The 27,215-nt window shown below is 45.5% G+C and overlaps 1 protein-coding gene across 6 annotated transcripts in view; it reads right to left on the bottom strand.

The window, feature by feature from the left end:
- Positions 1–27,215, bottom strand: part of FGF13 (fibroblast growth factor 13) — a 562,033-nt gene that overhangs the window by 505,664 nt on the left and 29,154 nt on the right. For 2 of the 6 annotated variants that reach the window (XM_033945621.1, XM_033945629.1), the window contains exon 1: positions 22,000–22,248. The exons of 1 other annotated variant lie outside the window; for it this stretch is intronic. In XM_033945621.1, coding sequence (XP_033801512.1) covers positions 22,000–22,048 — 49 coding nt within the window. In that variant the 5' untranslated portion in view covers positions 22,049–22,248. Of the gene's footprint in view, positions 1–21,999; positions 22,249–22,657; positions 22,917–25,492; positions 25,565–27,215 lie in introns of those variants that run through there. 3 more of the 6 variants (XM_033945624.1, XM_033945622.1, XM_033945623.1) reach the window with 3 other exon arrangements.

The following is a 27,215-nucleotide window of genomic DNA, read 5'->3' as shown; positions in this document are numbered from 1 at the left end:
GATGCAGTACCCTTAGTTATGTAGTACCCAACTGGATATCCACAGACACTCCTGATCCCCAAAATCCTTTACTAGAAGGTAAATGATAGGCTCCTACATACACATCCTGTTATACTTTCCTTCCAAATAGACAAGATGATTCCCCTAGCCCACTCCCCTGCCAGCCACTGATTGATTTATTTACTCAATTTTTCTGTACTGTTCTCCCAGGAGAACTCAGATGGTTTACATTAATTTATTCAGGTACTCAAGCATTTTTCCCTGTCTGTCCTGGTGGGCTCACTATCTAATGTACCGGGGGCAATGGGGGACCAAGTGACTTGCAAAGAGCCACAAGGAGCAGCATGGGTTTGAACCCACAACCTCAATGAGGTACTGAGGCTGTAGCTTTTAACCACTGCACCATACTCTCCCCCTGATAGGTAAAGGAAGTCTCTATTATCTCAAGAAACTGTTTGGTAAGGCACAGGGATTCCAAAATGGCCCTCTCTAGGTAGATATAAGACACATTTTGGAGATCATGCTGCATAAATAAAATTCACACATAAAACAACTATGCACAAAGGGCCTGATTCTGTACAGGACACCAATATTAGCAGCCACCTAAGAAGCGGCCACTGATCACATGGCAATCATGCATTGGTGTCCTTTATAGAATTGCGTCTACATTGCTGAACAGACACCTTAAATATAGGCCAACATTTTAGGCATCTGTCATGCATTTATAGAGACACAGGAATGCTTAAGCACACCCAAAACCATTTCTGAGCAAAACCATGCCCACATCCCGCCTTTGACATGCCTAAGCACTCCTACGTGTCTCTGTAGACGCGATACAGACACCTACAATGTAGGCGTCCTTCCTCACAAAATTTTAATAAAAAACGTTCGTCCCAATTGGCTGCCAGATGGTGATAGGACACCTACCACCACCTGCAATCAGGACGTGCATTTAGAGAATCAGGCCCCAAATTTTTCCTTTGTTAATGCATACTATTGCAAGTTAAGATACACATACAGAACCCTAGTTTAGACTGAATATAGAAATCAGAATTGAGATGTCTAAGTTATGACAGTTTCTGGAACTATTTTAGAAAAGGATCTACCAACCTAGAGTCTTTTCTAAAATACATGGAGGATTGGACATGTATGCACTGGTCATGTGTGATGAGATCAACCATTTTATACCTGTCACCATCTACGATATCAACGGAAGCAATTAGGTAACCTACAGGTCTACATGGCAGCACATACATATAGAAGTTAGAGAATGACACGGTGGCGGTTTACCCGCGGCCACCGCATTTAAGCCGCGGGTCACCGCCGAAAACGGGGAAGAAAACTAGCAGTCGCTGCGGCGACGGGGACAAGGCCATTCACCGACCGCGGAAACGGTGAAAAGGTTTGTCCCCGCGGGCCAATGTACCCCCTTCTAGGAACCTCTATTTACCTGTGTTTCACCGTGCTCCTCATTTGTCAGATCAACCCTTCCTGCCAATCGCAGCAGAAGGGTACCCAACCCCTCCTGCCGGTCCTCCCAAAGGCCTCCCCTAAGATCGCCGGCAGGAGGGTACCCAACCCCTCCTGCTGGACCCCCCCCCCAACGAACCCTCCCACCCCGGAACCCCCTTAGTCTTACTTTCCAAGTTGGACCGGACAGCTCCTCGCTCGTCTGGCCAGCAGGCCTGCCTCCGTCCAAATGAGGCGGGCCCGCCCCTCCCCTCCCCTGCCTAACCCACAGGATCCTAGGGCCTGATTGGCCCAAGCACCTAAGGCCCCTCCTATAGCGGGAGTGGCTTTAGGTGCCTAGACCAATCAGGCCCTAGGATCCTGTGGGTTGGGCAGGGTAGGGGCGGGCCCGCCTCATTTGGACGGAGGCAAGCCTGCTGGCCAGACGAGCGAGGAGCTGTCCGGTCCAACTTGTAAAGTAAGACCAAGGGGTTTCCGGGGTGGGAGGGTTCGTTGGGGGGGGGTCCAGCAGGAGGGGTTGGGTACCCTCCTGCCGGCGATCTTAGGGGAGGCCATTGGGAGGACCGGCAGGAGGGGTTGGGTACCCTTCTGCTGCGATTGTCGGGAGGGCCGTTGGGGGGGGTCTACAGGAGGGGTTGGGTGCCCTCCTGCCGTGATCGCTGCCTAACCCACAGGATCCTAGGGCCTGATTGGCCCAAGCACCTAAGGCCCCTCCTATAGCGGGAGTGGCTTTAGGTGCCTAGACCAATCAGGCCCTAGGATCCTGTGGGTTGGGCAGGGTAGGGGCGGGCCCGCCTCATTTGGACGGAGGCAAGCCTGCTGGCCATACGTGTGAGGAGCCGTCCGGTCCAACTTGGAAAGTAAGACTAAGGGGGTTCCGGGGTGGGAGGGTTTGTCGGGGGGGGGTCCAGCAGGAGGGGTTGGGTACCCTCCTGCCGGCGATCTTAGGGGAGGCCATTGGGAGGACCGGCAGGAGGGGTTGGGTACCCTTCTGCTGCGATTGTCGGGAGGGCCGTTGGGGGGGTCTACAGGAGGGGTTGGGTGCCCTCCTGCCGTGATCGCTGGGGGGAGGGGAGACTTGCAGCCGTAGCCGCGGTCACTATGCTAATCACGGCAGGGAGATCTTTGCCGCGATTAGGTACAGCGGCCGCGTCTACTTACCATATAGGCTAACATTGTAAGCATTTAAAGTACATGTCGTGTTTGTTTTTGCATTGCTAGCCCCAGGGGTGGTGGAAGATTAGTGATTGAAAAACTGTATGAAAAATAACTATTTTAAATTTAGTGATCAAAATGTGTCAGTTTTGAGAATTTATATTAATTAATTTTTTCTCTGCGTGTTTTGTTTTTGTATAGTTATTAACTAATATAAGTGTCAACATATAGACGTGGGGTGTCAAACTTGGTCCTCGAGGGCCACAATCCAGTCGGGTTTTGAGGATTTCCCCAATGAATATGCATGAGATCTATTAGCATACAATGAAAGCAGTGCATGCAAACAGATCTCGTGCATATTCATTGAGGAAATCCTGAAAACCCGACTGGATTGCGGCCCTCAAGGACCGAGTTTGACACCTCTGATACAGACATATAGGTGTGCCATTTTGGGAACATACATGTTTAAATTCTTCCAATTAAGGTTTCCATATTTAACCACCACCATTGAGCCTTGGAACTCCTGTTGTGGATCGAAAAAATGTGGGTTCTTGGACTTTAAATGAAGGATTGTTCATTACATTGTGAGCTGCAGCTAAGTAACAACATTTGATTTCACTGTTTGAAAATGGGCTGCTGTAATTATTTATTAGTTGTCATTGGATGGTTAATTTAGGACTGACTCTGGAGGTTTCTATGACCAACAATAGCTCCTAACTATAGGTATAAGGCAAGAATTATTTCTATATCATATGTCTGGAGCACTTGAGGTCTTTTACATAAGAACATAAGAATTGACGCTGCTAGGTCAGACTTGTGGTCCATTGTGCCACTCCCACAATAGAGTCCACTCCCACAATAGAGTTTGCTAGGTATGTCTAGTTGCTTTTTTTGTGGAGTTATCGGTTTTTTAATTTTTGGTTTGGCTCTGTGAGGAGATTCAAGACAACTTTCAAGAAGCACTTTCTCTTACAGCACAAGAGTCTGTGCCGCTTCGTTTCTATCATAAGTGGTTACAGGGGCGTGCTGGTGACTTGGACTTCTCTTCTTTGGCACGGAAATGGACTGTAGATCTTCAACTACCTATATCGGCTGATGTACTTCGAAAGGGCTTGCGTGCTGGCAGGACTGCTACTATTTGTGCTGTTGAGAGAGATCGGAATTATAAGTTCCTCCTCCGAGCCTTCTATACACCGAAAAGGACACATACCATGGGACTTAGTGTGGGACATTGTTGTGGTAAATGCGCCTGTCCTATGGCATCGTTTGGACACATGTTTTGGTCCTGCCCCATGATCTCTTCCTTCTGGATGCAGGTGGTGACTTGGGTGGCACGGCTCTGGAATTGCTCTTGGAGACTACACCCCAGTTTTCTCTTTACCCTGCAGATTCGATTTCATCCGCCCATACCAGGCTGTGCAGCCTTTATCCGAAAAACGGTGCTTCTGGGACGGAAATGTATATTATTACAATGGCTCTCGCCTCAACCCCCTACTGTCTCACAATGGAGAGCCTTAATGCTACACCAAATGCTGTTGGAGCGCCGTGAGATACTGGACTTATCCTCCAAATCTGGACGTCTCTACTATAAATGCTGGCATCTATTTAGTTTGACTTTCACTACTTATGTTCAATCCCAACTTTGGTCTGTTTGAATTTCTTAGTTCCATTTGTTTTTGATTACACCGCTGCTGCCGGGGTGGGGGGGGGGGTGGGGGGGGAGGGTGGGGGGTTTGGTTGGGTGGGCGGGGATTGGTTTTTTGGTATGTTTTGAAAAACGTATTGCTGTGCCTATTGTTCCGCAAATTCTGTTTAATAAAAATGATTCAAACATAATTTTTGGTTTATTGGACTATTTGTTAAATAAAAATATGAAATACAATGAGGGACCATAACGATTTTATTAGTTTTTAATGTCAGCCGAATTCTCTAAAAATCAAAAGGTTTGTTAGTGTTGCCTTTTTATGGAGTACTAGATATATTTGGCATATAATTTAGTTATATACAGATGGTTAATCTTACAGCTAGATGCACTTTGTGTAAATCAATGTATCTCTTTTTTGAATTTCTTCCACCATCAGATATAAAATAGGAAAACAGAGCCTCAAAATAGACCATTTTTGTTTCTTTTTGCCATTTTCACCGTGTCTGTTGTCAAGACAGTGATGAGTAACAGATGCTTTAATAAAAGAAAAAAAAAAGTACAAAAAATAAGCGTTGAGCGTTATGTTGTTTAATTTCAATCTTGTGATGCCCCTTGGTGTACCCCCATATTTAGGTGAGACACAGTGGAAAAGGTCACATTGGCCAGCATGAAGCACCGATGATGCTTTACCAGCAAAGAATATTTTTTCCCGTGTGAGTGACTGTGGTGTCCTGTGATATGTGTTGGCACAGTTTGTAGCTTAGTATATTGCAGGATTCTACACATGTACGTTTTCAAATGTAGCGTAGATTACCGTATTTTCACGCATATAACGCGCGCGTTATACATGATTTTACAAACCGAGTATAACCATGCGCGTTATATTCGTGAGCGCATTGTACAAATTTTTTTTACATAGTTCCCCCCCCAACGTCTGATTCACCCCCCCCCCCCCGCAGGACCGCTCGCACCCCTACCCCGAAGGACCACTCGCACCCCCACAGCCTCCCCACCCCCCCATCATGGACAAGCTGCCTACCGTTGTCCTGCTACTTCCTCTGCTGGCGGTCCCGCCCCTTCTCTGAGCCCTGCGTCTGCGCTGCTTCCTCTTCCAGCGGTCCCGCCCTTTCTCTGACATCAGAGAAAGGACGGGACTGCCGGAAGAGGAAGCAGCGCAGACGCAGGGCTCAGAGAAGGGACGGGACCGCCGGCAGAAGAAGCAGCAGGACAACGGTAGACAGCTTCTCCATGATGGGGGGGGGTGGGGAGGCTGTAGGGGTGCAAGCGGTACTTTGGGGTGGGGGTGCGGGTGCAAGTGCGAGTGCGAGCGGTCCTTCGGGGTGGGGGTGCGAGCGGTCCTGCAGGGGGATGAATCGGATGTCGTGGGGGGGGGGGCATCAGGCTTTCAGGGTGGGGACAGGACTTCAAGAGGGGACAGGACTTCAAGGGGGAGAGGAGAGTCGGGGCAGGCGAAAGGAGAGTCGGGGCGGCCAGAGGAGAGTCGGGGCGGGCGAAAGGAGAGTCGGGGCAGCCAGAGGAGAGTTGGGGCGGGCGAAAGGAGAGTTGGGGCGGCATGCGCAGTATACGGGTGTGCGCGGTATATAAAAATTTCTTTACATAAATTACAGTTTCCTGTGTGCTATACCCGTGTGCGCATTTTACACGGGTGCGCGGTATATGAGTGAAAATATGGTATTCACTGCAAAAAAATGTGAAGAAGGATGCTGTGCTGGAGAGACAAGTTAAATGCTTAAGATTAGGCTCAATATACATTGACACCACATTAAACACCAAAGTGACCCCTCTGCAGGACAGCATTTTGCCAGACTAGAGCCCTATATGAATGACTTTGGACTAGATTCACAAAGAAAACCGATCATGAACCGATCGGTTTGCGAGCCCATTGCGACCCGATTTACCTCCGACCCAATTCACTAACCTGTGTAGCGATCCCATCCCGATCCGTGCATGCAAATGAGGGGAATCGGCATGCAAAGCAGGAAGGAAGTGATTCACTAATTTTTAAAAAGCAACACCGACTGGGCTGGCCGATCCAAAGTAAGCGACTGCTGAGGACCAGTCGCTGCGGTCCTTTCCAACTGCCCTGCCTTCTGCCACCCTGCTTCTCTACCCCGTCTCAGCCCTGATCTCCTGCCTGCCCCAATCTGCTCTCTGAGGATTAAAGCAGGTTAAAACCACGGGCTCGCTGGGCTGTTTAAAAGTAAAAATTAAAAAAAAAAAAAGTCGCAGCTTTTAGACGCATGCGCAGACCATCTACAAATGGTCTGCGCATGCGTTGGGATCGCTCTCTAGCGATCCGTGCGGTGGGTGGGGGGCATGTCAATGATTGTCCCCATTTGCATGCAGGTCTTTTGTGAATTTGTTGGCCTGCATTCAGTCGGGCACGGATCGGACACGGAATCGGGGGTTAGTGAATCTAATGGTGAGAATACTGGAGCGGGAATTCTAAAACCTACCAGTGTCTAAGTTAATTGAAGAACGCCATTAGAAATGGCAAAAAACAGCAAGGTTGAAGCGCCGACCAGTGCCTAAATAAAAGGCACCAGAATCGCACCTATGTAGGCGCTTTAGGCAGCCAAAATCTAAAGTAGGCATGGCCAGAAGTGGTGTTAAGTGGCCTAAAGATAGGTGCCAGAAATGTAGGCCTGGAAAACTCTGGCCTACATTTCTGGTTCTTGTCTTTCCCATAGGTGTGATTCTGAAAGGGGAATGGGGACTTGTATACGTACTTCCTTTTTTGTGGCTTTGGCATTTCAAAGCTTGTATTCAAAGCAGTGGTCACTGGAGGATTAAGTGGACTTACCCAGGAGTCACAAGGAGCAGCACCAGGATTTGATTTCACAACTGCTGGGTGCAGAGGCAGCAGCTTAACCAGTGAGCCATAGCCCTTCCTCTGGTGCCAATCCGTGATTGACATGTGATTGGTGACTGCTTTTTTGGCAGAAGCCAATATTGGCACCGGTTACAGAATCCGGGCACAAAAGTTTATGTCAAAATCATCCAGGAAGTTAAAATGATGAAATATTTTGACACCCAGCAAACATGAATTAATAAAGTTTTAGGTTTCCAGTCATATTATAAAGCATAAAATATACTTCTTTGTTACCTTCTGATCACCCATCCATCTCTCCCTGTTTCTCTCCCCCCACCCTTATGCCTATGTTACTCCAGGAAACTATCACTGCTTTTATGTTTCACATATATATTATAACTAGTCTTTAAGCCCGTTACATTAACGGGTGCTAGAATAGATGTGTCTGTCTGTCTGTCTGTGTTTCTTTCTCTCTCTCTCTCCTTGGCCGCTGTCTTCATCCTTCTGTCTCCTCCTCCCCCCCTGAGCAAAGCTGTCTGCCCCCAGGACACACCTCCCCCCCAAAGCAGGCCCCTTTCCCTCTCCCTAACTGTTTCTCCATGGCCCTCTTCTGTCTCCCCCCCCCCTCACCGAGCAAAGCTGTCTGTCCCCAGCACACCTCCCCCCAAAGCAGCCCCCTTTCCCTCTCCCTATCTCTCCATGGCCCCTTCTGTCACCCCCCAGCACACCCCTCCCCCCAAAGCAGCCCCCTTTCCCTTTCCCACTGGCTCCCTTTATTGATTCCCTTCTTACCCTCCCAACATCCAGGCATCTTCTGGCCTGCTCCTCTTCACCAAAGCAGCCTGCGATCGTGGTGGCCGGCTTTAGTGAACCTCGCAGGCTGCTCTCCAACTCGGTAGCACGTTCCCTCTGATGCGATCCCGTGCGTCAGAGGGAGCGTGCTACTGAAGCTGGAGAGCGGCCTGCGAGGTTCTTTAAAGCCGGCCACGATCGCAGGCTGCTCTGAAGAGGAGGATCAGCGGCGGCAGTGGCGAGTGAGGGCGGGAGGTGACACGGCGACTCCTTCTTCTGCACGGAGGTGGAGAGCGGCTTGCGAGGTTCACTACAGCGGCTGGCGAACCTCAGCAGGCCGCTTTGAAGAGGAGCGGGAGGGAGGAGTCGCTGGTGTCTTCTGCACAGTCATGCGCAGGCGCCGTGAGGACTGGCACAGAAGCACACCTCACGGCGCCACCGCTCACAAATTTTCAAGAGCGCATGCGCCTCTAGTATTTTATTATTATTGATACTTGTCATCATTTGCTCATTTCTGATCTGAAGACAAATGTATTATTGCCTTCAAAAGCTAATCAAAAATATATTTAGTCCAATAAAAAAGGTTGTCATCCTAAATTTTTTGCTTTGTTTAATTTTTATGTATTACTTTTAAACATGGACTAACATGGCTACCACACAACTTCATTCAAGACTGCCAAATAGAAAATTTAAAGAATAATTTTATTTCCAAGCTAAGGTTAACATTACTAAAACCAGGCACTGTTTTGTTTTGGGTTTTTGTTTTTTTTTTGCCACATTTTGAAAACTTTATAAACATTAAGGAATACCGCGCGTTAAACCGCCTGCCGTGCTAGTCGCTAACGCCTCTATTGACGAGGCGTTAGTTTTTTGGCTTGCCGCGGGGGTTAGCGCGTGATGAAATGTCCGACGCGCTAATCCCCGTAGCGCACCTTGATAAAAGGAGCCCTAAATTGGAAGAAAAAAAAAAACCCCAACAAATCAAATTACAAAGTTCTTCTCTCCTGCTGTGTGAATTATCAGTTTAGCAGGCCATTATGCTTATGTTTGTTGAAACTAGCTTTCATGTTTTTATGTTGCTATCCATAAAGAAACATTTCGAATAAAAATATCTCAAAAGTTCTACAGCCATATTTCAGCCTAATGGGATGATAAAACATCTGCCTGTCTCCTCAGAAAGGGCCTGCAACCTGGTGCTAAGGCAACAAAAACTCATAAAATGTGTGTGGATCAGAATCATTCTTTGAATGAACTCTAAGGCCCTCTTTTACTAAGGTGCGCTAATCGATTTAGTGTACGCTAAACGCTAACGCGTGCATGTTAGTCTATGGACGCGTTAGCGTTTAGCTCGCGCTAATTCATTTAGCGTGCGCTAATCGGTAAGCGCACCTTAGTAAAAAAGGGGGTAAAAATTCATTGCAAAACACAGCAGCAGCAGCAGCAGCAGCAGCAGAGAATATCAGCTCACAGGTTGGGTGTAATAGTGATGTGTATTTTTGTATTCTTTTATTTCATTTTGCAATGGTGCATTTTATTTATGGACTAGAAAATTCTAAATAATTTGCCTACAGTTAGGCGTCTACTTCGGCGTGCCAAGCCAACGTAGGCACCTGACTAAATAGGCTTAGGCCAGGATTCACTGTCCTGTCCGATCGGGCCCGATCCGGGCAGGTCCGACGGATTCTGCAAACTCTAACATACAGATGAGGTTGATCGGAGGAATGCCCCCATCTGCAGGCACGGATCGCGCTATAGCGATCCCCGCGCATGCACAGACCATCTATAGATGGTCTGAGCATGCGCGGGACCTCTGGGCCGTCGGAGTTGTATTTTTTTTGTTGTTGTTCTTCTATTTTTTAACACTGAGCGCAGCAAAAGTGCTGCTTCCCTGCCTGCCCCGAACACGCCTGCCTTCCAGCCCTGAACCCGAACACCTTGCCTGCCTGCCCCGAAGCTCCCACTCTTCCACCCACTGCAAGGCGATCGAGGAACATTTGGGTTTGCAGTGCGGGGAGGGCTGGGATAGTCGGGGCAGGCAGACAGGGTGTTCGGGTTTGAGGCAGGCAGGCAGCGTGTTCGGGGCTGCAGAAAAGCGGCTTACAGGGCAGAGAGCAGGGCGGCAGAAGGCAGGGAGGCCGGAAAGGGCTTCAGCGACTGGTCCTCAGCAGTCACTTTTTTTTTTGATCGGCTAGCCCAGTCGGTGTTCAGGGTTTTCTGTAGTGAATCGCGTCCCTGCCTGTTTTGCATGCCGTTGCCCTCATTTGCATGCGCGGATCGGAGGATGGTCAGAAGAGAGGTAAGTGAATCAGGCCGGGGTCGCAAACCGATCAGTACACGATCGGTTTGCTTTGTGAATCTAGGCCTTAATTGGTACCAATACTTGGCACTTAACACCTCATAATTGGCTTTAATTGGACTTAATTGAAAGACATCTAGTGCGAAAAACACGATTCTATAAAAAGTAGATGTCAAGTCCAAAGTCCCTGCATGAATTGTGGATGTGTTATCGAGTTTGATGCCTCTTTGTGAATTAGGTGCTGGTATTTAGGCAAAGACATAAATTGGGCTACAATTAGGATGCCTAGAGATGCCTAAGCATGATTCTATATAGTATACCTGACATTTATAGAATCTCACGTAGAATCTCACTAGTCAGCACTGATTTTTTTTAAGCGAACTATATAGAATCAGGTTCTGAGTGGCTAGTGTGAGAGTTAGTGTGTGGTAGCCTTTAGAATGGACCCACTAAAGCCGATTTGTTCTTCTGGTGGTCCGTGGCACATCTGAAATCCAGCTTTGATGCTGGAGAAGGATTTTAAGCTCAATATTAAATGGCAATAATCTTCAAATCCAGTTGTTCATACAATTCCTATTAATAGGTGCTGGATTTGTAAAGTGTTAATGTATTTTTCTGATTCAAAAAGACGCCTCAGCCCCACCACTCCACCACTATAATAATTTTATACTGTGGGAAGCATGTTGTGGCGCTTCATCATTGGCTGTCAATTTGATTTCTTTTGTGTTCATTTAGTTTTTCATTTTGTGCTATTAATAAATATATTTTTTTATAATAAATACGTGTAAAAAGTTGTTTAATACTTATCTCAGCCAAACCCGGGAGTCAGACCCGACATGTTTCGCACGAAAAGGTGCTTTATCAAGGGTCTCCCTGTGTGACAACAGAAAAGAAGCTGTACCATACAATTGTGCTTAGCCCTTTTCTTGAAAAACTTTCTGATATGCATTCACCATAACACTTAAAAATATATAAAGACTTATCAAGGCCGCCGCTGTCATCCGACTCCAACTGAATTGTGAGCAAAGATGGCGTCGGCGTCCTTAGACTCGGAATTTAAATCCTCCCTCTCCTGTCTTCACTGGTCCCGCCCCCTGCAGCTGATAGGCCCAAAAATTACATCACTGATCCCCACTCGATCTCGTTGTTTAACCCTTGCGGTGCAACGGTGTCTAACATAAATATAAACCTTTGCTCACTCTCATTTAATTTTACTTTGTCACCTCCCCCAGTATCAAAACCCTTCACTTTATCAATGACCCGCCATTTCAAATCGTTTATGGTGTGTTTGTACTTAAGCCAGTGCTCCGTCAAAGGTGCTTGCAGTACCTCATTAAGTATACGCGATTTGTGTTCCGTCAGCCGCATCTTAATTTTCCTACTGGTGCGCCCGATGTATATAAGGTCACAGGGGCAGATTATCGCATAGACTACCCCTTGAGTGTTACAATCAGTCTGAAACCTAGATTTTAGGGTCCGTTCTCTGCCTGGGACCTCCCATATGTCTCCTACAATAGTGGAGGAGCACCATTGGCATTTCCCACATGTCCCATGGTGCCCCCCCATCTTAACCTCCCTAATCCCATACTTCTGAAAATTACAACGTTGACCTATTGTAATGCCCCTTGAATAAGCTACCAAAGGGAAATTCTTTAAAGATTCATGGGTTTGAATTATATGCCAGTGTTTTCTTAGCATAGCTACCATGCTTTTAGTGGCATGGGAAAAAGGTAAAACGCAAGTCAGCTGTTCATTTTCTATTGAGGGAAGATCTTTTCTTTCCTGTAAAAGGAGGTCTCTTTGGGCATACTTGGCCCTTGTATATGCATGTCTGATGGATCTTTCTGGGTAACCCCTTCTCCGAAGTCTATCTGTCAGTTTTTTAGCATGAAGCTTGTAATCCTCCATAGAAGAATACACCCTACGGATGCGTAAAAACTGACCGATGGGTAGATTGAAGCGTAACTTAAAAGGATGAAAACTGCTGAAATGAAGAGTGGTGTTACGAGTAACTGGCTTCCTAAATAGGGAGGTGGCAATCCTACCCTCTCTCACCTGAACAGTGATGTCTAAAAAATCAATTTTGGTTTGATGGCAAGTCATAGTAAATTTTATGTTAGGATCCACGGAATTTAAATGGTGTAAAAACTGCTCAAGTTCCTGTCTGGTATTATTCCAAATTAGAAAAATATCGTCCAGAAATCTGCCCCAATAAGAAATATATGGATCCCATGTAGAATTATAGACCCATGTCTCTTCAAACTTAGACATGTATAGGGATGCAACAGAGGGGGCTAAAGTGGCACCCATCGCCACCCCCTGTATTTGTTGAAAAAACTGCTGATGGTATTCAAAATAATTTCTTTTGATAACCCAAGAAGCTAGCTGCATGAGAAATTCCATGGATATACGATGTGGATTCATGGTCTGAAGTGTCTCGCTCACAATCTGTAGGGCTCCGTCCTGGGGAATCCTGGTGTACAACGAGATGACATCCAAGGATACCATCCATTTATTGGTCATATCCAATTGTAAGTTAGTCAATGTTCTCAAAAAATGAGAAGAATCTCTAATATAAGATTTAATTTTGGGGACTTCCACCCTAAGGAAGAAGTCCACCACCTTCGATAAAGGTTCCAAAATGGAACCGTGGGTATTCACGATGGGGCGTCCCGGAGGATTCAACAAGGTTTTGTGGATCCACCTTAGGGTGGATTCATGGTCTGAAGTGTCTCGCTCACAATCTGTAGGGCTCCGTCCTGGGGAATCCTAGTGTACAACGAGATGACATCCAAGGATACCATCCATTTATTGGTCATATCCAATTGTAAGTTAGTCAATGTTCTCAAAAAATGAGAAGAATCTCTAATATAAGATTTAATTTTGGGGACTTCACGATGGGGACTCCACAAAACCTTGTTGAATCCTCCGGGACGCCCCATCGTGAATACCCACGGTTCCATTTTGGAACCTTTATCGAAGGTGGTGGACTTCTTCCTTAGGGTGGAAGTCCCCAAAATTAAATCTTATATTAGAGATTCTTCTCATTTTTTGAGAACATTGACTAACTTACAATTGGATATGACCAATAAATGGATGGTATCCTTGGATGTCATCTCGTTGTATACCAGGATTCCTCAGGAGGGAGCCCTACAGATTGTGAGCGAGACACTTCAGACCATGAATCCACATCGTATATCCATGGAATTTCTCATGCAGCTAGCTTCTTGGGTTATCAAAAGAAATTATTTTGAATATCATCAGCAGTTTTTTCAACAAATACAGGGGGTGGCGATGGGTGCCACTTTAGCCCCCTCTGTTGCATCCCTATACATGTCTAAGTTTGAAGAGACATGGGTCTATAATTCTACATGGGATCCATATATTTCTTATTGGGGCAGATTTCTGGACGATATTTTTCTAATTTGGAATAATACCAGACAGGAACTTGAGCAGTTTTTACACCATTTAAATTCCGTGGATCCTAACATAAAATTTACTATGACTTGCCATCAAACCAAAATTGATTTTTTAGACATCACTGTTCAGGTGAGAGAGGGTAGGATTGCCACCTCCCTATTTAGGAAGCCAGTTACTCGTAACACCACTCTTCATTTCAGCAGTTTTCATCCTTTTAAGTTACGCTTCAATCTACCCATCGGTCAGTTTTTACGCATCCGTAGGGTGTATTCTTCTATGGAGGAATACAAGCTTCATGCTAAAAAACTGACAGATAGACTTCGGAGAAGGGGTTACCCAGAAAGATCCATCAGACATGCATATACAAGGGCCAAGTATGCCCAAAGAGACCTCCTTTTACAGGAAAGAAAAGATCCTCCCTCAATAGAAAATGAACAGCTGACTTGCGTTTTACCTTTTTCCCATGCCACTAAAAGCATGGTAGCTATGCTAAGAAAACACTGGCATATAGTTCAAACCCATGAATCTTTAAAGAATTTCCCTTTGATAGCTTATTCAAGGGGCATTACAATAGGTCAACGTTGTAATTTTCAGAAGTATGGGATTAGAGAGGTTAAGATGGGGGGGCACCATGGGACATGTGGGAAATGCCAATGGTGCTCCTCCACTATTGTAGGAGACATATGGGAGGTCCCAGGCAGAGAACGGACCCTAAAATCTAGGTTTCAGACTGATTGTAACACTCAAGGGGTAGTCTATGCGATAATCTGCCCCTGTGACCTTATATACATCGGGCGCACCAGTAGGAAAATTAAGATGCGGCTGACGGAACACAAATCGCGTATACTTAATGAGGTACTGCAAGCACCTTTGACGGAGCACTGGCTTAAGTACAAACACACCATAAACGATTTGAAATGGCGGGTCATTGATAAAGTGAAGGGTTTTAATACTGGGGGAGGTGACAAAGTAAAATTAAATGAGAGTGAGCAAAGGTTTATATTTATGTTAGACACCGTTGCACCGCAAGGGTTAAACAACGAGATCGAGTGGGGATCAGTGATGTAATTTTTGGGCCTATCAGCTGCAGGGGGCGGGACCAGTGAAGACAGGAGAGGGAGGATTTAAATTCCGAGTCTAAGGACGCCACCGCCATCTTTGCTCACAATTCAGTTGGAGTCGGATGACAGCGGCGGCCTTGGTAAGTCTTTATATATTTTTAAGTGTTATGGTGAATGCATATCAGAAAGTTTTTCAAGAAAAGGGCTAAGCACAATTGTATGGTACAGCTTCTTTTCTGTTGTCACACAGGGAGACCCTTGATAAAGCACCTTTTCGTGCGAAACATGTCGGGTCTGACTCCCGGGTTTGGCTGAGATAAGTATTAAACAACTTTTTACACGTATTTATTATAAAAAATATATTTATTAATAGCACAAAATGAAAAACTAAATGAACACAAAAGAAATCAAATTGACAGCCAATGATGAAGCGCCACAACATGCTTCCCACAGTATAAAATTATTACAGTGGTGGAGTGGTGGGGCTGAGGCGTCTTTTTGAATCAGAAAAATACATTAACACTTTACAAATCCAGCACCTATTGATAGGAGAAGGATTTTAGGCATGCCATAGACCGCTAGAAAAGCTAACAAATCGATTCTGGAAGAGATCAAACCGGCTATGTCACTCGAAGCCCAAATGACGAAGCTACGACTGTCTTATTTTGGTCACACCGTCAGAGGAGAGAGATCACTGGAGAAGGACATCATGTTTGGGAAGATCGAAGGAACTAGGTGAAGAAGGTGACCTGCAATCAGATGGCTGGACACGTTGAGAACAACCATGGGGATGACGCTGGAGGACCTTTCCCGGACTAGCACAAAAAACGATTTCTTTTTAGATTCGCAATTCATCAAGTCGCGAGGACTCGAGCATGAGCTGATGGCACCTAACAACACTACCACCACCACCCTAAAAACAATGTGGTAAAAAAAAACTAAGTTTGTGATTAGCATGGTTAAGAGAGTGATCCAAGTGGGACATGGGTGACTGGCACAAAGAGCTAGTGTGCAGAACATTACCAGACAATGGCTATCCGTACTGCCAAAGCACAGCAGCACTTAATGCCACTTCAAAAAGTGGAAGGAAAGGGATTTGGGTTTCCGTTTGTGCCTTTTTTAGTCATAGCTCAATGTGAGTTACCATTCTGTTACAGTAGGTAGCCCAGAGGGCTAACAATTTAACATCCCCTTTTACAAAACCGTGGAAGCAGTTTTTAGCATAGGCTGGCGTGCTGAAAGCTCTGCACTGCTCCCGATGCTCATAGGAACTCTATACCGTGTTGGCTTGCACTAAAAACTGCTTTTGCGTAACTTGTACCTTTAAGTTAAGTAACTTGTCCATACTTAGATGGCGTAACAGTAAGATCTGGCTTATCTGGTTTTCAGCTAGCTGCTCTAACCATTGGGCTATATATGTGAAGCCCCATTTTACATAGAGGATGGAGTTTGGAACTGAGACATCCATGTTGGGACATACAGAATTCCAGCAACATTTTAGAAAATGATCTGCCAACATAGATCCTTTTATAGTAGACTAGCTGATGCCCCGGCGTTGCACGGGTATTTAATTATAGCAATAACACTGTAAATGGATTCAAATAAAGATACTTTATAGTGGTGAATGAAATTATTTTTTTACAGCTTTATAAAAAGTACAATATTCAAATTATAATGTGAAATATTTGACAAAATGAATACAATACAACTAACACAAAACTTGATTATAAACAACATTTTTAGTTTCACCTCCTGGAGCAAGAACATATAAATTCTTGGGTGAAGAGACCCCCAGAACATATCACCCCAGGTAGTGAGGGATCTGCATACCAAGTTTCGGTCAAATCGGTCAAGCCGTTTTTGCGTGATCGCGGCACATACACACATACACACCTCCGATTTTATATATATAGATAAGCAGGAGTGTATATGTATTTGCTGACATGTGCCACAGAAAGCAGCCAGTTTATAAATCTACAAGTGGGAGAAATAATAGAGGAACATACAGTAAGAACATAAGAATTGGCATAGTGGGACAGACTGATGGTCCATCAAGCCCAGTATCCTGTTTCCAACAGTGGCCAACCCAAGTGCCTAGCTAGATCCCAAGTGGTAAAACTGATTTTATGCTGCTTATCCCAGGAATAAGCATTGGATTTCCCCAAGCCATCTCAATAATGGCCTACGGACTTCCCCTTTAGGAAATTATCCATGCCTTTTTTAAACCCTGCTAAGCTGATTTCACCACATTCTCTGGCAACAAATTCCACAGTTTAATTACACATTGTGCAAAGAAATATTTTCTCTGACTTGTTTTAAATCTACTCCTTAGTAGCTTCATCGCATACTCCATAGTCCTAGTATTTTTGGAAAGAGTGAACAAGTGATTCACATCTACCCTTTCCACTCCAGCAACTTACATGTGCAAGTGATATACATGTATGTGAGCCACTTTACACCTATACGAGTAAATACTGATATTTAACTACAGAAGCAGCAGTTGGAGGGTATAATAAGGAATGAGAGATTACTATAAGGAGGATATCTCCTCTTACCCCTCCTGTAAAAGGGCTGGCCAAAACAATCATTTCTTTTTACAAAGTATGCATGGCTTATGGTTTATATTTATTCACCTTACTGTACTTCCTGACATGAAATACATATCAAACTGGTTTGCAAGCTAAGTACAGGTGGAAAGGAATGCCAATTTCATAACAGAACAGAAGAGGAGCTGTAAATCCCCATGTTGAAATAGTAGCTCGTGAGAAACAGAATTGTGAGGATGCAAAAACCAAAAAGGGTACAGTCAAAAGCCAGTCCAAACAGGTAATGATGCAAGGTAATTTCACTCAACTACGAGTTCAGTGGTACAAGGAATTGGAGTAGACATGGCCATGTTTTGGTGGTAATGAGGAGTCATACAGTCCAATAAAGATGTCACTCAGGTAATGCGATGAGCTTGAATTTGTAGTGTGATCCAAACCTCCAAAAGAATGAACAACGCTCTAGTATGTAAGTTGTCGGCAATTTTTTTTTTTTTTTCATAGTGGATCCTATAAGTGCATTCCATTTCTGAAAGGAGGGATGAGTGTCTAGATTTTTGACTCATCAGGCTACATATTATGGACCTTCATGTGTAAATTGAGCCCTTACGTCACCATTTACATGTGCAAATGGTGGGATGTCCACATGTGGATCATCAATAAGGCTTCTCAAACAATGCAGTCATGCTACTGGCATTCTGGCAGGACAGCCATATGTCTGAAGCTAAACCTCTGACACCCCTAGATCAGGGCATCCCCACCTGCTCAAGGCCTCTTCCCATGATCAGCTGCCCCCAATAGAACCCACCAATTCACATCTTTCCATATGAAACTCTCTGATTCACGTCCCCCCCCCCTCAGGTCAAACTTGACTCTCTCCTATCCCCTGTCCCTCACTGATATTCACCTGGACTGGAGCAGGAGTGACCCCCCCACCCCCAGCTGCATCGAGTTGAAAATAGCAGCTGTGACCCTTAAATATATCTTGCAGAACTACTACTAGGAGACAATCATTCTAGGATGGGGAAAAGTTGGATCATGATTGGGATTATAGTTTAGAAATTGGTTGATAGTGGGTCCTGGGTTGAATGCATTGATAGACAGCACAGGTGTACTCGTGCTATCATATCATATCAGGGTCCATGAGGTAAATGTCTGCCTTGTGCAGTAAATGCAGAGCAAATGATAGGAATGCCCCCTGCACATCCGGCACCTTAAGGTTTGCACCTAACATGTAGTGAGTACAAACTTATCACACTGTAACCCCTTAGTGCACATTAAACAGTACACATTATTATAAATCAAAAGTCGATGGTACAAATGTAAGCCAAAACGAATCAAATAATAAAATGAACAATGTCTGTCTTCTGTCTAGTAGTGAATAACCGTTGGACAAGAAGCTTCCAACAAGTATTAAGAAAATATTCTGGGAAGTTTGCATGCATTTCTGCTCCAGAACTGAAACGGAATTATGCAAAAACCAACTCCGACCAATCAGATGTGACGCCGTGGTAGGTAACACAGAGTCAGCTGCTGTCATAATGGCTGAGGAAATCACAAAAGCGCCCCCAACTTAAAATCAAGGCAGAAAAATCTGAGGCAACTACAGGGTGGGCCACGTAAAAGTTGCCCGCCTCTAATACCGGTGCCAGAAAGATGGTGTTCTCCCTGGAACAGTGAATAGTGATTGTGGAAGGTGCATAGACGTGAACGGAGACCACTTTCACCATCTGTCGTAACTTGTGGGCGAGTGAATAAAAACAATCCAGTTGCTCGTTCGTCTTGCCATGCTATCGCCAGAGGTGGGCTACTTTTCCATGGCCCACCCTGTATAATAAGGTTTGAACTAATACTTGAACAAAATAAAGCCCATGTTTGGCCTAGACAAAAATATGCACATTACAGTTGATCACTAGGCATTTGTTCTTCTGTTAGTCAAGGGAAATGGGTAACTCCAGTGTTTACATTCCTTTAACACTTACTAGTCATGGAAGCATCTCCCTCTTCACACAGTCTGTAGTGGAAGAACCTAATGCTAATGGCACTCGTTGGCCTGGATTCAGTAGAGCCCTTTCCCAGATTCAAATCCGGGCGCCAGTATATACACCAGCTGAAACCTGGTGTAAATAGCACAGGAATGGCTGTATTCTATAACTCCGCATGAGAATTTTTGGAACGCCCCTCCCTGGCCACTCCTGCTTTTGAGTTGCATGCTAGGGGATTTGAGCGCATGGGGGTTATAGAATAGTCATGCGGGATAGATATGCACACTAAATCTAATTAATGCCAATTTGCTGCAATAATTAATTGATTGGCATGATGTGCAACCAGCACCTACTTTGAACCACACTTCATGAGGCTGATTGTCAGTGAGGCCATTTTTTCCTAGTTAAAGAGCTCTACACTTGTGTCAATGATTTTTCAACTTGCCTTCTACAAGCACACACCGATTTATATCAAGCAAAATGGATTAAATACACCTTGACACATCACACATTTTGTCTTTTAGAAGATATATGCAGCCTGCCTCAAGAGTATGTTGTATTATAGCGAAGTATATTTACTCTTCAAATGAACCTTCTGACCAAACCACAATTTAAATAGCACTTGTGTACCAACATTTCTTCTTATATGACATATAAATTTATCATGGATTCATCAATCACCCAAGCAGAAGTATTGTACTTATGTTGCTTAAGGCATCTGTCTGAAACAGGTTGTATGGTTCAAGTAAACATTGAACTCAGCCATTCCTGCCACATGTATGAGGATAAAAAAAATAATTGACTTCTGGGCCTGTGAAATAACTTAGACAAATATGATATTATCTTCCAGACAAAAGGCCAAATTTACTGCCAGATTTTACCTTAAGAAACCAGGGGAGGCTCAGCAAAAGATTTCCAATCTATTTGTTGAATCCTCCTCTTAATGAAGCAGACAGAAAAGGAAATTAATATTATAAGTAAGGGCTGTGGAATTAATGACTTGAACTCATTACAATGCCTAGGAGGGAAGGAAATAAAGTTGCACAGCCAATCAACCGCTTGTGCTACACAGTACATCTTAGCCCATGTGCAATTGTTATTAGAAGAGACAGACTGGCTCAAGTGGGCATCAGCAACCAAGTCTTTGAAAGAATTGCAATACCATAGAATTCACCTCGGAAAGCCAGCTGTTAGCACAATACCGCAGTTCTGCTAGCGCAGTGGCAGGAAGTCATAGAATAAGTTCCCCTGTGCCGCAGCCTCTCCCTCTTTTGTTTCATTCAGATTATGGCTTTGAATTCAGCCGCTAGCCACTGAAAACAAAGCTTGTCTGAGGTAGTTTCCACATTAATTCCCCTTAAATGCTCAATGCAAAAAAAAATTGGCATTGTGTAGCAGACAGAGGGACTTCTGAAGAAGTATCCTTCGCGATTAAGTCTGCAGGATCATGTTCTCTTAACAATGAATATACACTTACTAGCTCTGCCACACACATCGATTTTAGCGGAAAGGCTCAGATTAAGAGGGAGAAATGGTTAAAAGAATTGCACGAGTCGCGGTTAGGACTCCATGAACCCTGCGTCTTACTCTCGCTGGTAGCCAGCGACTAGCCCCCATCACCGTACAGAGGTTCAGTCTTTACTTTTAAAGCAGCTGTTTGGGAAAGTTTTTACTAAAACTGAAAATCTGTTGGACACAAAAATAAGGTTTTATGAAGAAAGGGGGAAAGACGAACATACTATGCCCTTAAGTATTGATGCCTGACAGATGTGGTTCAAAGGGATATTGGAAATAATAGGGGGAAATACCATATGTTTAAATCACCCTCAACTCACACATTCACCAAAAAAAAAAAAAAGAGCACTATGCATCTGGACCGGATGGAAGTACGGAACAAGGTTTTATTTCCCTGTAAGAACTATTCGGCGGGGGAGTGGGGGAAGCCAAATTCATTTTGCCGTGTGCCAAGACAGATCGCTGACCTCTCTTTCATAAACCTATTTAGAAATGATTATTATTTTTTTTTTTTTTACAGATCTGGCTAATCCTGGGGCACAGCGCAGCATTTTATCCTTACTGTTATGAGACTGTAAGCGGGTCTCCACACCTCTTTCCCTTTTTTTTTTAAAAGAAATATATGTCACCATGGTAATTGTTACCCAGTGTACATCAAGCAGCGAAGCCCTACTATTGCGTGACAATAGATACACACACACACACATGCAACCCTCCGTGAGGAATCAGGTGACAAGGGGAGAGTTTAGCATTATGAATTAGGATCAAGGCCAACTGACCGCTCTGTCTTCCACTCTTTGGATTTACCCACCAAACTCATATGACAAGGTTTCCGGCCATTTCCCCGGTGTATTAAAGGGACAGTAGCTTTTGTTATTATTGTGATATTCCCCCCACCCCCCCCCCCAAAAAAAAAAAAAGCCTTTGGTTGTGAAACTAGCAGCTTCAATAATAGCAAATGAAAATAAAAACTTCCAGGAGGCAAAGCGGTGAACTTAGACGTCTGTGAAAAGACATTTTAGACTTTAGGCAACCGCCAGCAGTAAAAATTCAGTTTTTTAAGTAAAACATGAAACACTGTCTCGGTGAATATGCACCATGCAGGCACCACTTACAAACCCAAAACACCTCTAATTGTCAGATCAGGCACTGTTGCCCTCAGTATTCCAGGAAGTCATAGTCCACACTTTAAAAGAGAAATCAACAAGAGGTTTTTCTCGAGCAAAAGGTCACCACCTGTTCCGGAATGACTGACAAACTGAGGACAAGGAGCAATCTGCTTACCCTTAGATGCATCTTTTTCCTCTTTAGGCTTGATCACCTTTCCACTCATAGATCCCAGCTTGATCGTAATAATTCCTAAGCGAGACTTAAGCCTTGTGGAGTCGAGAGCTCAGACGAATCTTAACAGGCAAATCCTTCCCCCACTACCTTTGTGCTGATTTGGGGGGGGGGGGGAGTTCCAGTTTCCTATAGAAAGAGGGAAGAAAAGGGGGGAAATAAAGGAGCAACCTAAAAGGCAAGCCTGCCAGGCGGCTTTCTCACTACAGTAAGGGGGGGGGGGGATCTCTATGAGACAAAAGAGAAGCTGTCTCCCCCCTCCCCCTCCCCACCTTTTTCTTTCAGCCAATGACACTCTCCAGCTATGTTTTTCTGTCAAAGCTCACATCATTACTTAAAGGGAAAAAAAAAAATACTGGATGGGGGGATATAGGTTTTATTACAAGCTTTGCCTTCTCCTCACAACAGAAGGACACAGAGGAAAGCAGAATATGTGCTCAGAAAGAAGGCAAAAGCCTAATCAGCCTCCTGCTTGTGCCACCGCCTCACGGGTTAATTTTCCCTCGTCGCTGGAGCCTGAGAAAAGCCATGGCGGTGTGATTTGGACTCTGTGGCAGCAGTCGAGGAGCTGGACGCCTGAAGTCCGCCTCGGCGCCCTTACCTTGCTTTATCCTCTCTCCCATGCAAGGTGTCTTAAATCATTGCTGGCACACAGAAGGGGGGGGGGGGGGAGAAATGCCTGCAACAGTCTGTTGTAGTTTAAAAAAACAAAAAACAACCCTTAAGACGTCAGATCAGACAGTCGGGGAGGGAAATAACCTCCCGGGAATAGAGGGTCCGCCTCCCCCACCACCCTGCGGCCACCGCTAGCCAGGATCTCTCTCTCTCCGGGGACAACCTGACCTGAAGGACAGGAGAAGAGTGAGGACAGAGAACAAGGGAACAAAAGATCTCCTCTCCCCTCCTCCCACCCCCAGGCATCCAGGTCCCCCTCTGCTCCTGAGCCAACCGCAGTTCAGCCACCCAGAGAGCTCCCGGACCCCAGCGGCGCAATCCAGCTGTTGGACTCTAGTGCGCAGATTGTACAAAGGGGCTCTTTTTCGTCTACTCCGCCGCACTATATTTCGCCGTGTTGCTTTTCTTTTGTTCCCGAACTGGGGGGCTTTAATGACATTACCAATTTTTTTTTTTTTAATTAATCGCCGGTTGATTCTTTTCACAACGGCCGGGAATACCGAACTGCACACTTCTCATCATTCTGTAAGATGACATCCTTAAGGGAACAGGACACCGTTGCTGAGGAAAGGGGAGCGTTATTGCTGGATATTAGCCGCTCTGTACATACGCGGACACATGCAACAATTTCCAGGCATGAGCCCTTGTTATACTGATGAAGCTCTTGTGTGCATGTAGTCGGGGGTGGGGTGGGGAGAAAGACTGGTGTACTACCCCCACCCCCCCAAAAAAAAAAACAAAAAAAACTAGGTGTCCTTTTATGAAGGCGCACTAGCCGTTTTAGCGCACACTAAATCGGTTAGCACGCCTTAGTAAAAGAGGGGGGAATGTTACCAAGGAAAGCTGATGTTACTGAACATACCACCTTTTTTTTTTTTTTTTTTTGCAATTGCATGAGAAACTGTTGCCGTTCATTCTGAAAAAAAAAAAAAAAGACAGCCAAACATAGGAGCTCCATTCATATGCGATGGGGAATAATCTAAATATGGAAAGAAGGCAGATGTTTGCAATTCCCTCTATCAGATAACCTTAGGAAGAGATTGGAAGCAAGTAGGTATGGTCTGCACACAGTCTCTTTAAAATCCCCAAAGGAGGGCTCTTTCCCTTCTGGGCAGAGGAGCAAATCACCTAAGTAAAGGACTCGGGGAGGGCAGAGGGTGGCAATTGGTGCCCAGCATTGATACCAACGAGCCCCATGAGTCATAGCACCTGGCCAGTGCAAACCTTTACAAGTTCCCAAACTGTCAAAGCAATAAACAAATATAATCACCCTGCCTCTCTCCACCCACCCATCTCCAACCCCCTTCATACCTATACGAAGCAGTAAATTATAGCCCTTCCCCCCAGCTAACTCCAGGTGAAGAACAGACATCCAGTGGTCCCTATAATATACTACAAAGAAATAATCTGGGTTTTAAAGCTTCCCTAAAATCTCTATAATTTATGGAGCTCAAGGGGCAATTTATTCCACAACACAGGGTCAGCTACATCGAAGGTTCTGTCTCTCAGGTGAGTACTTCTAATGGGGTAGGGGTAAAACACGGACCTGACGGACCTCGCGGATCTAAAACCGCACGTCCTTAAAAATCTGAGGTCCGTGCCACTTGTAGTTTCTGGCTCTGACAGACCTCGAAGACAATTTAGCTCTGACGGATCCGTCTCAGCATAGGGAGGGAAAAGTATTAGGATCCGTCAGCGCTAAAATGTCATCGAGGTCTGTCAGAGCCAGAAACTATAAGTGGCACAGACCTCAGATTTTTAAGGACGTGCGGTTTTAGATCCGCGTTTTACCCCTTCCCCTTCTAATGTGCTGTAAAGAGACCCAGCAGTGAGGGCTAACCACCTGAGAGAGTCCAGCTCTTGCTCCACCCTCTCTCCCAGTTCTCCCCGGCCCTCCCCCCCATGACATCACTCCCAACATCAATGGGTACTCGTACTTATTGGTGATTGCCAGGGGTAGACAGAGCAAGTTCAAGTGGCACCAAATTTAAAATTCTGTGCAGGGAAGTCTTGGTCTTTTCTCAGGCTCCCAGCGATTGGATCGCTTCACTCTTTCAGCCCTGCACATGTTTCTACAATCCTCTTTGGTGGCTTTAGCAGGCTGCGATGTGGCACTGAACTTCCTCCCTTGCTGGTCGGGCCTGAGCCTTCATGAACTTCCTCCTTCTGGGCCTTCTTCACTCCTGCGATGAGTGAGCTGGCCCACCACGGACTTCCGTGAAGAGATCACCCGGGGTAGGTGATATTCTGCTTGCAACCTTTGCACCAAGTTGTAGTGCCTGCAATTCTTGTGGGCAAAATTAGGATGACCATCCCTGGCTCTGCAAACTTCCTGGGACATTTCTAACTAGGGCTTGAGGCTCCTGCCTTATCCTTAGCGGTGCCATGCAAAGAAGAAGCGGAGCAACCAAAGACAGACAATGCATCAAACTGCTGCCTCCCAGCATCTCAGCCCTGTAAATCCCCAGCACACATCTACAAGATGGAAGCAGCAGCCTGAAAGATACATCAGTTCTGCTGACCTCCCCTTGACAAAGTCCTTCCTGCGTCCACATGGTGTCCCATCCCCTGCATCAGTCGTAGAGCTCCAACCAACCAACCAAACTACTCCCTAACTTAACTGAATAGTAGGCAGCAGCTAGCATGCAGTCAGGCACAATGCTACATGCTCTGGACCCAAAAGGGCCTATTTCCCCAGCAGAAGGACAAAGTCGGTCAACTAGCGATTTGCCTCTCCAATCCTCTCAAAGAGCAGACTCACATGCTGTGCTTTCTCCAGATATTCCTCGGCAAGGGATGGTGCCACATCCAATCCACCCCAGGTCCAGATAGCCTTCGGAACAGAGAACCAGAGAACTCATCAGTTCCAGTATGTAGAGGCTAAGACCCAGAACCCCCCTCCAACCTCCCATCAGTCAAGGTCCTTGAACAGACAAAATGAAATGAGTTTCCATTCAACGCACAACAGGTCCTGGTCAGGTGACAGACGGCACAACCACAGGGACCCCCATGAGGAGCATGCTTCCAGATTGATAGACAGACGACGCGGTTACTGCTCCCACTCATCTTGCCACACACCAGGTGATACCGGCCCAGATCGCATCTAAACCAGGTTTATTCCAGACATCACAAAAAGAGGAGAGCTGGATCATACACACACATACCTAAAAAATGCACTCTGGGTGACGGAGATCCAGATCACGATCTAGGCAGTGCCATTCTACAGCAGGTTTCAGGTTTGTTTAAAATTTGATTATATCACTTATAATACTTCTAAGCGATGTACACTTTAAAATGGGGTACATTATTATGAAATAAGAATACATCTGAAATCATACAAGGACCAACTTGATACAACAGGGAAAGGGGTTGAACTACAATAGTTATAGTAAAGAAAGGAGTCCAGGGAAGGGTTGATAGGGGGAATCCCCGATGTCTCCTGAGTTGTATACTTCCTTAAAAATAAGTATCATACATTTGATACTTAAGTGTGAAAAGCTTCTTTAAATAAATAAAGACTTTAAGCACTCAAGGAGGGGCATGGATGCTGCGCAGCCGAACATCGCAGACACAGCTACCAGGACAGAGAGCGAGAAAGCAGATCCCGTTCATGTTATGAGCCAGCCCCCTCCCCAAGACTCTGCAGATCAACTCTCACCCAGGATCAACAGTGATCAATGCATTCGCAGCACCACAGTTGACCCTGCTGCCTCTCCCCAGCCCTAGATCTGCACGATTCAATAGTATGCTTTAGCAGACAAAGCGCTCATGCCTCACCCTCAGTATGCATGCAACCGGAGGCAGCTGAAGGGAACCATTGTGAGCTGCAGCATAGGCCCCTGAGGCTCACCAGTGCATCAGAAGAGCTTAGTGGCCCTACTAGGGTGAGCAGTGTCCCACATAGCAGCCTGAGCAGTGATCGCAGCGTATAACCAGTGATGGTATAGCGCCATGTACAGAAGACAGAGACTCCACTGCCAAGCAAAAGAAAAAGGTTAAGAAGCAAAAGCGATCTTCTTCTTCCTCCTCTTCTTCATTCCTCTCTCTTGCTCGAGAACCCCAGGCCCAACCTGCTGCACTGGCTATGACAGGTGCTTACAGAGTTCCACCTGAGCACCTGTGGCAAAAGGTTCCCAGATCTCTTTGAAAGAAAGTGAACAGGTGTGAATTGCATATAGAAAAAGGCCTGAATTGATGGACTCCATTTTATGCTACCTTGAGACAGTAATTGGCATATACCAAGAGCACAAAGGACCTGCCTGGCTTGCCTATGATGAGCATTTCAGGGACAAGATGGAATCAAACCCAAACCTGGTGTGGGACATGGATGATGGAGGACTTTGTCTAAGGAAAGTTTTCAGCCAAAGCACCAATGCTCTTGGCTGTTCTTCCTTTCAGAAGGCTTGCCTGGTGCGAAGTCAGGGAAGCTTTCCCCCTGGCAAAGTGACGTTTGCTGGAAGTATGATAAATCAACATGTACCATC

This window comes from Geotrypetes seraphini, chromosome 5 (assembly GCF_902459505.1).
Source record: "Geotrypetes seraphini chromosome 5, aGeoSer1.1, whole genome shotgun sequence".
NCBI lineage: Eukaryota > Metazoa > Chordata > Amphibia > Gymnophiona > Dermophiidae > Geotrypetes > Geotrypetes seraphini.
Note: the sequence above shows the minus strand (reverse complement) of the source record. Positions and strands in the feature narration are given on the sequence as shown.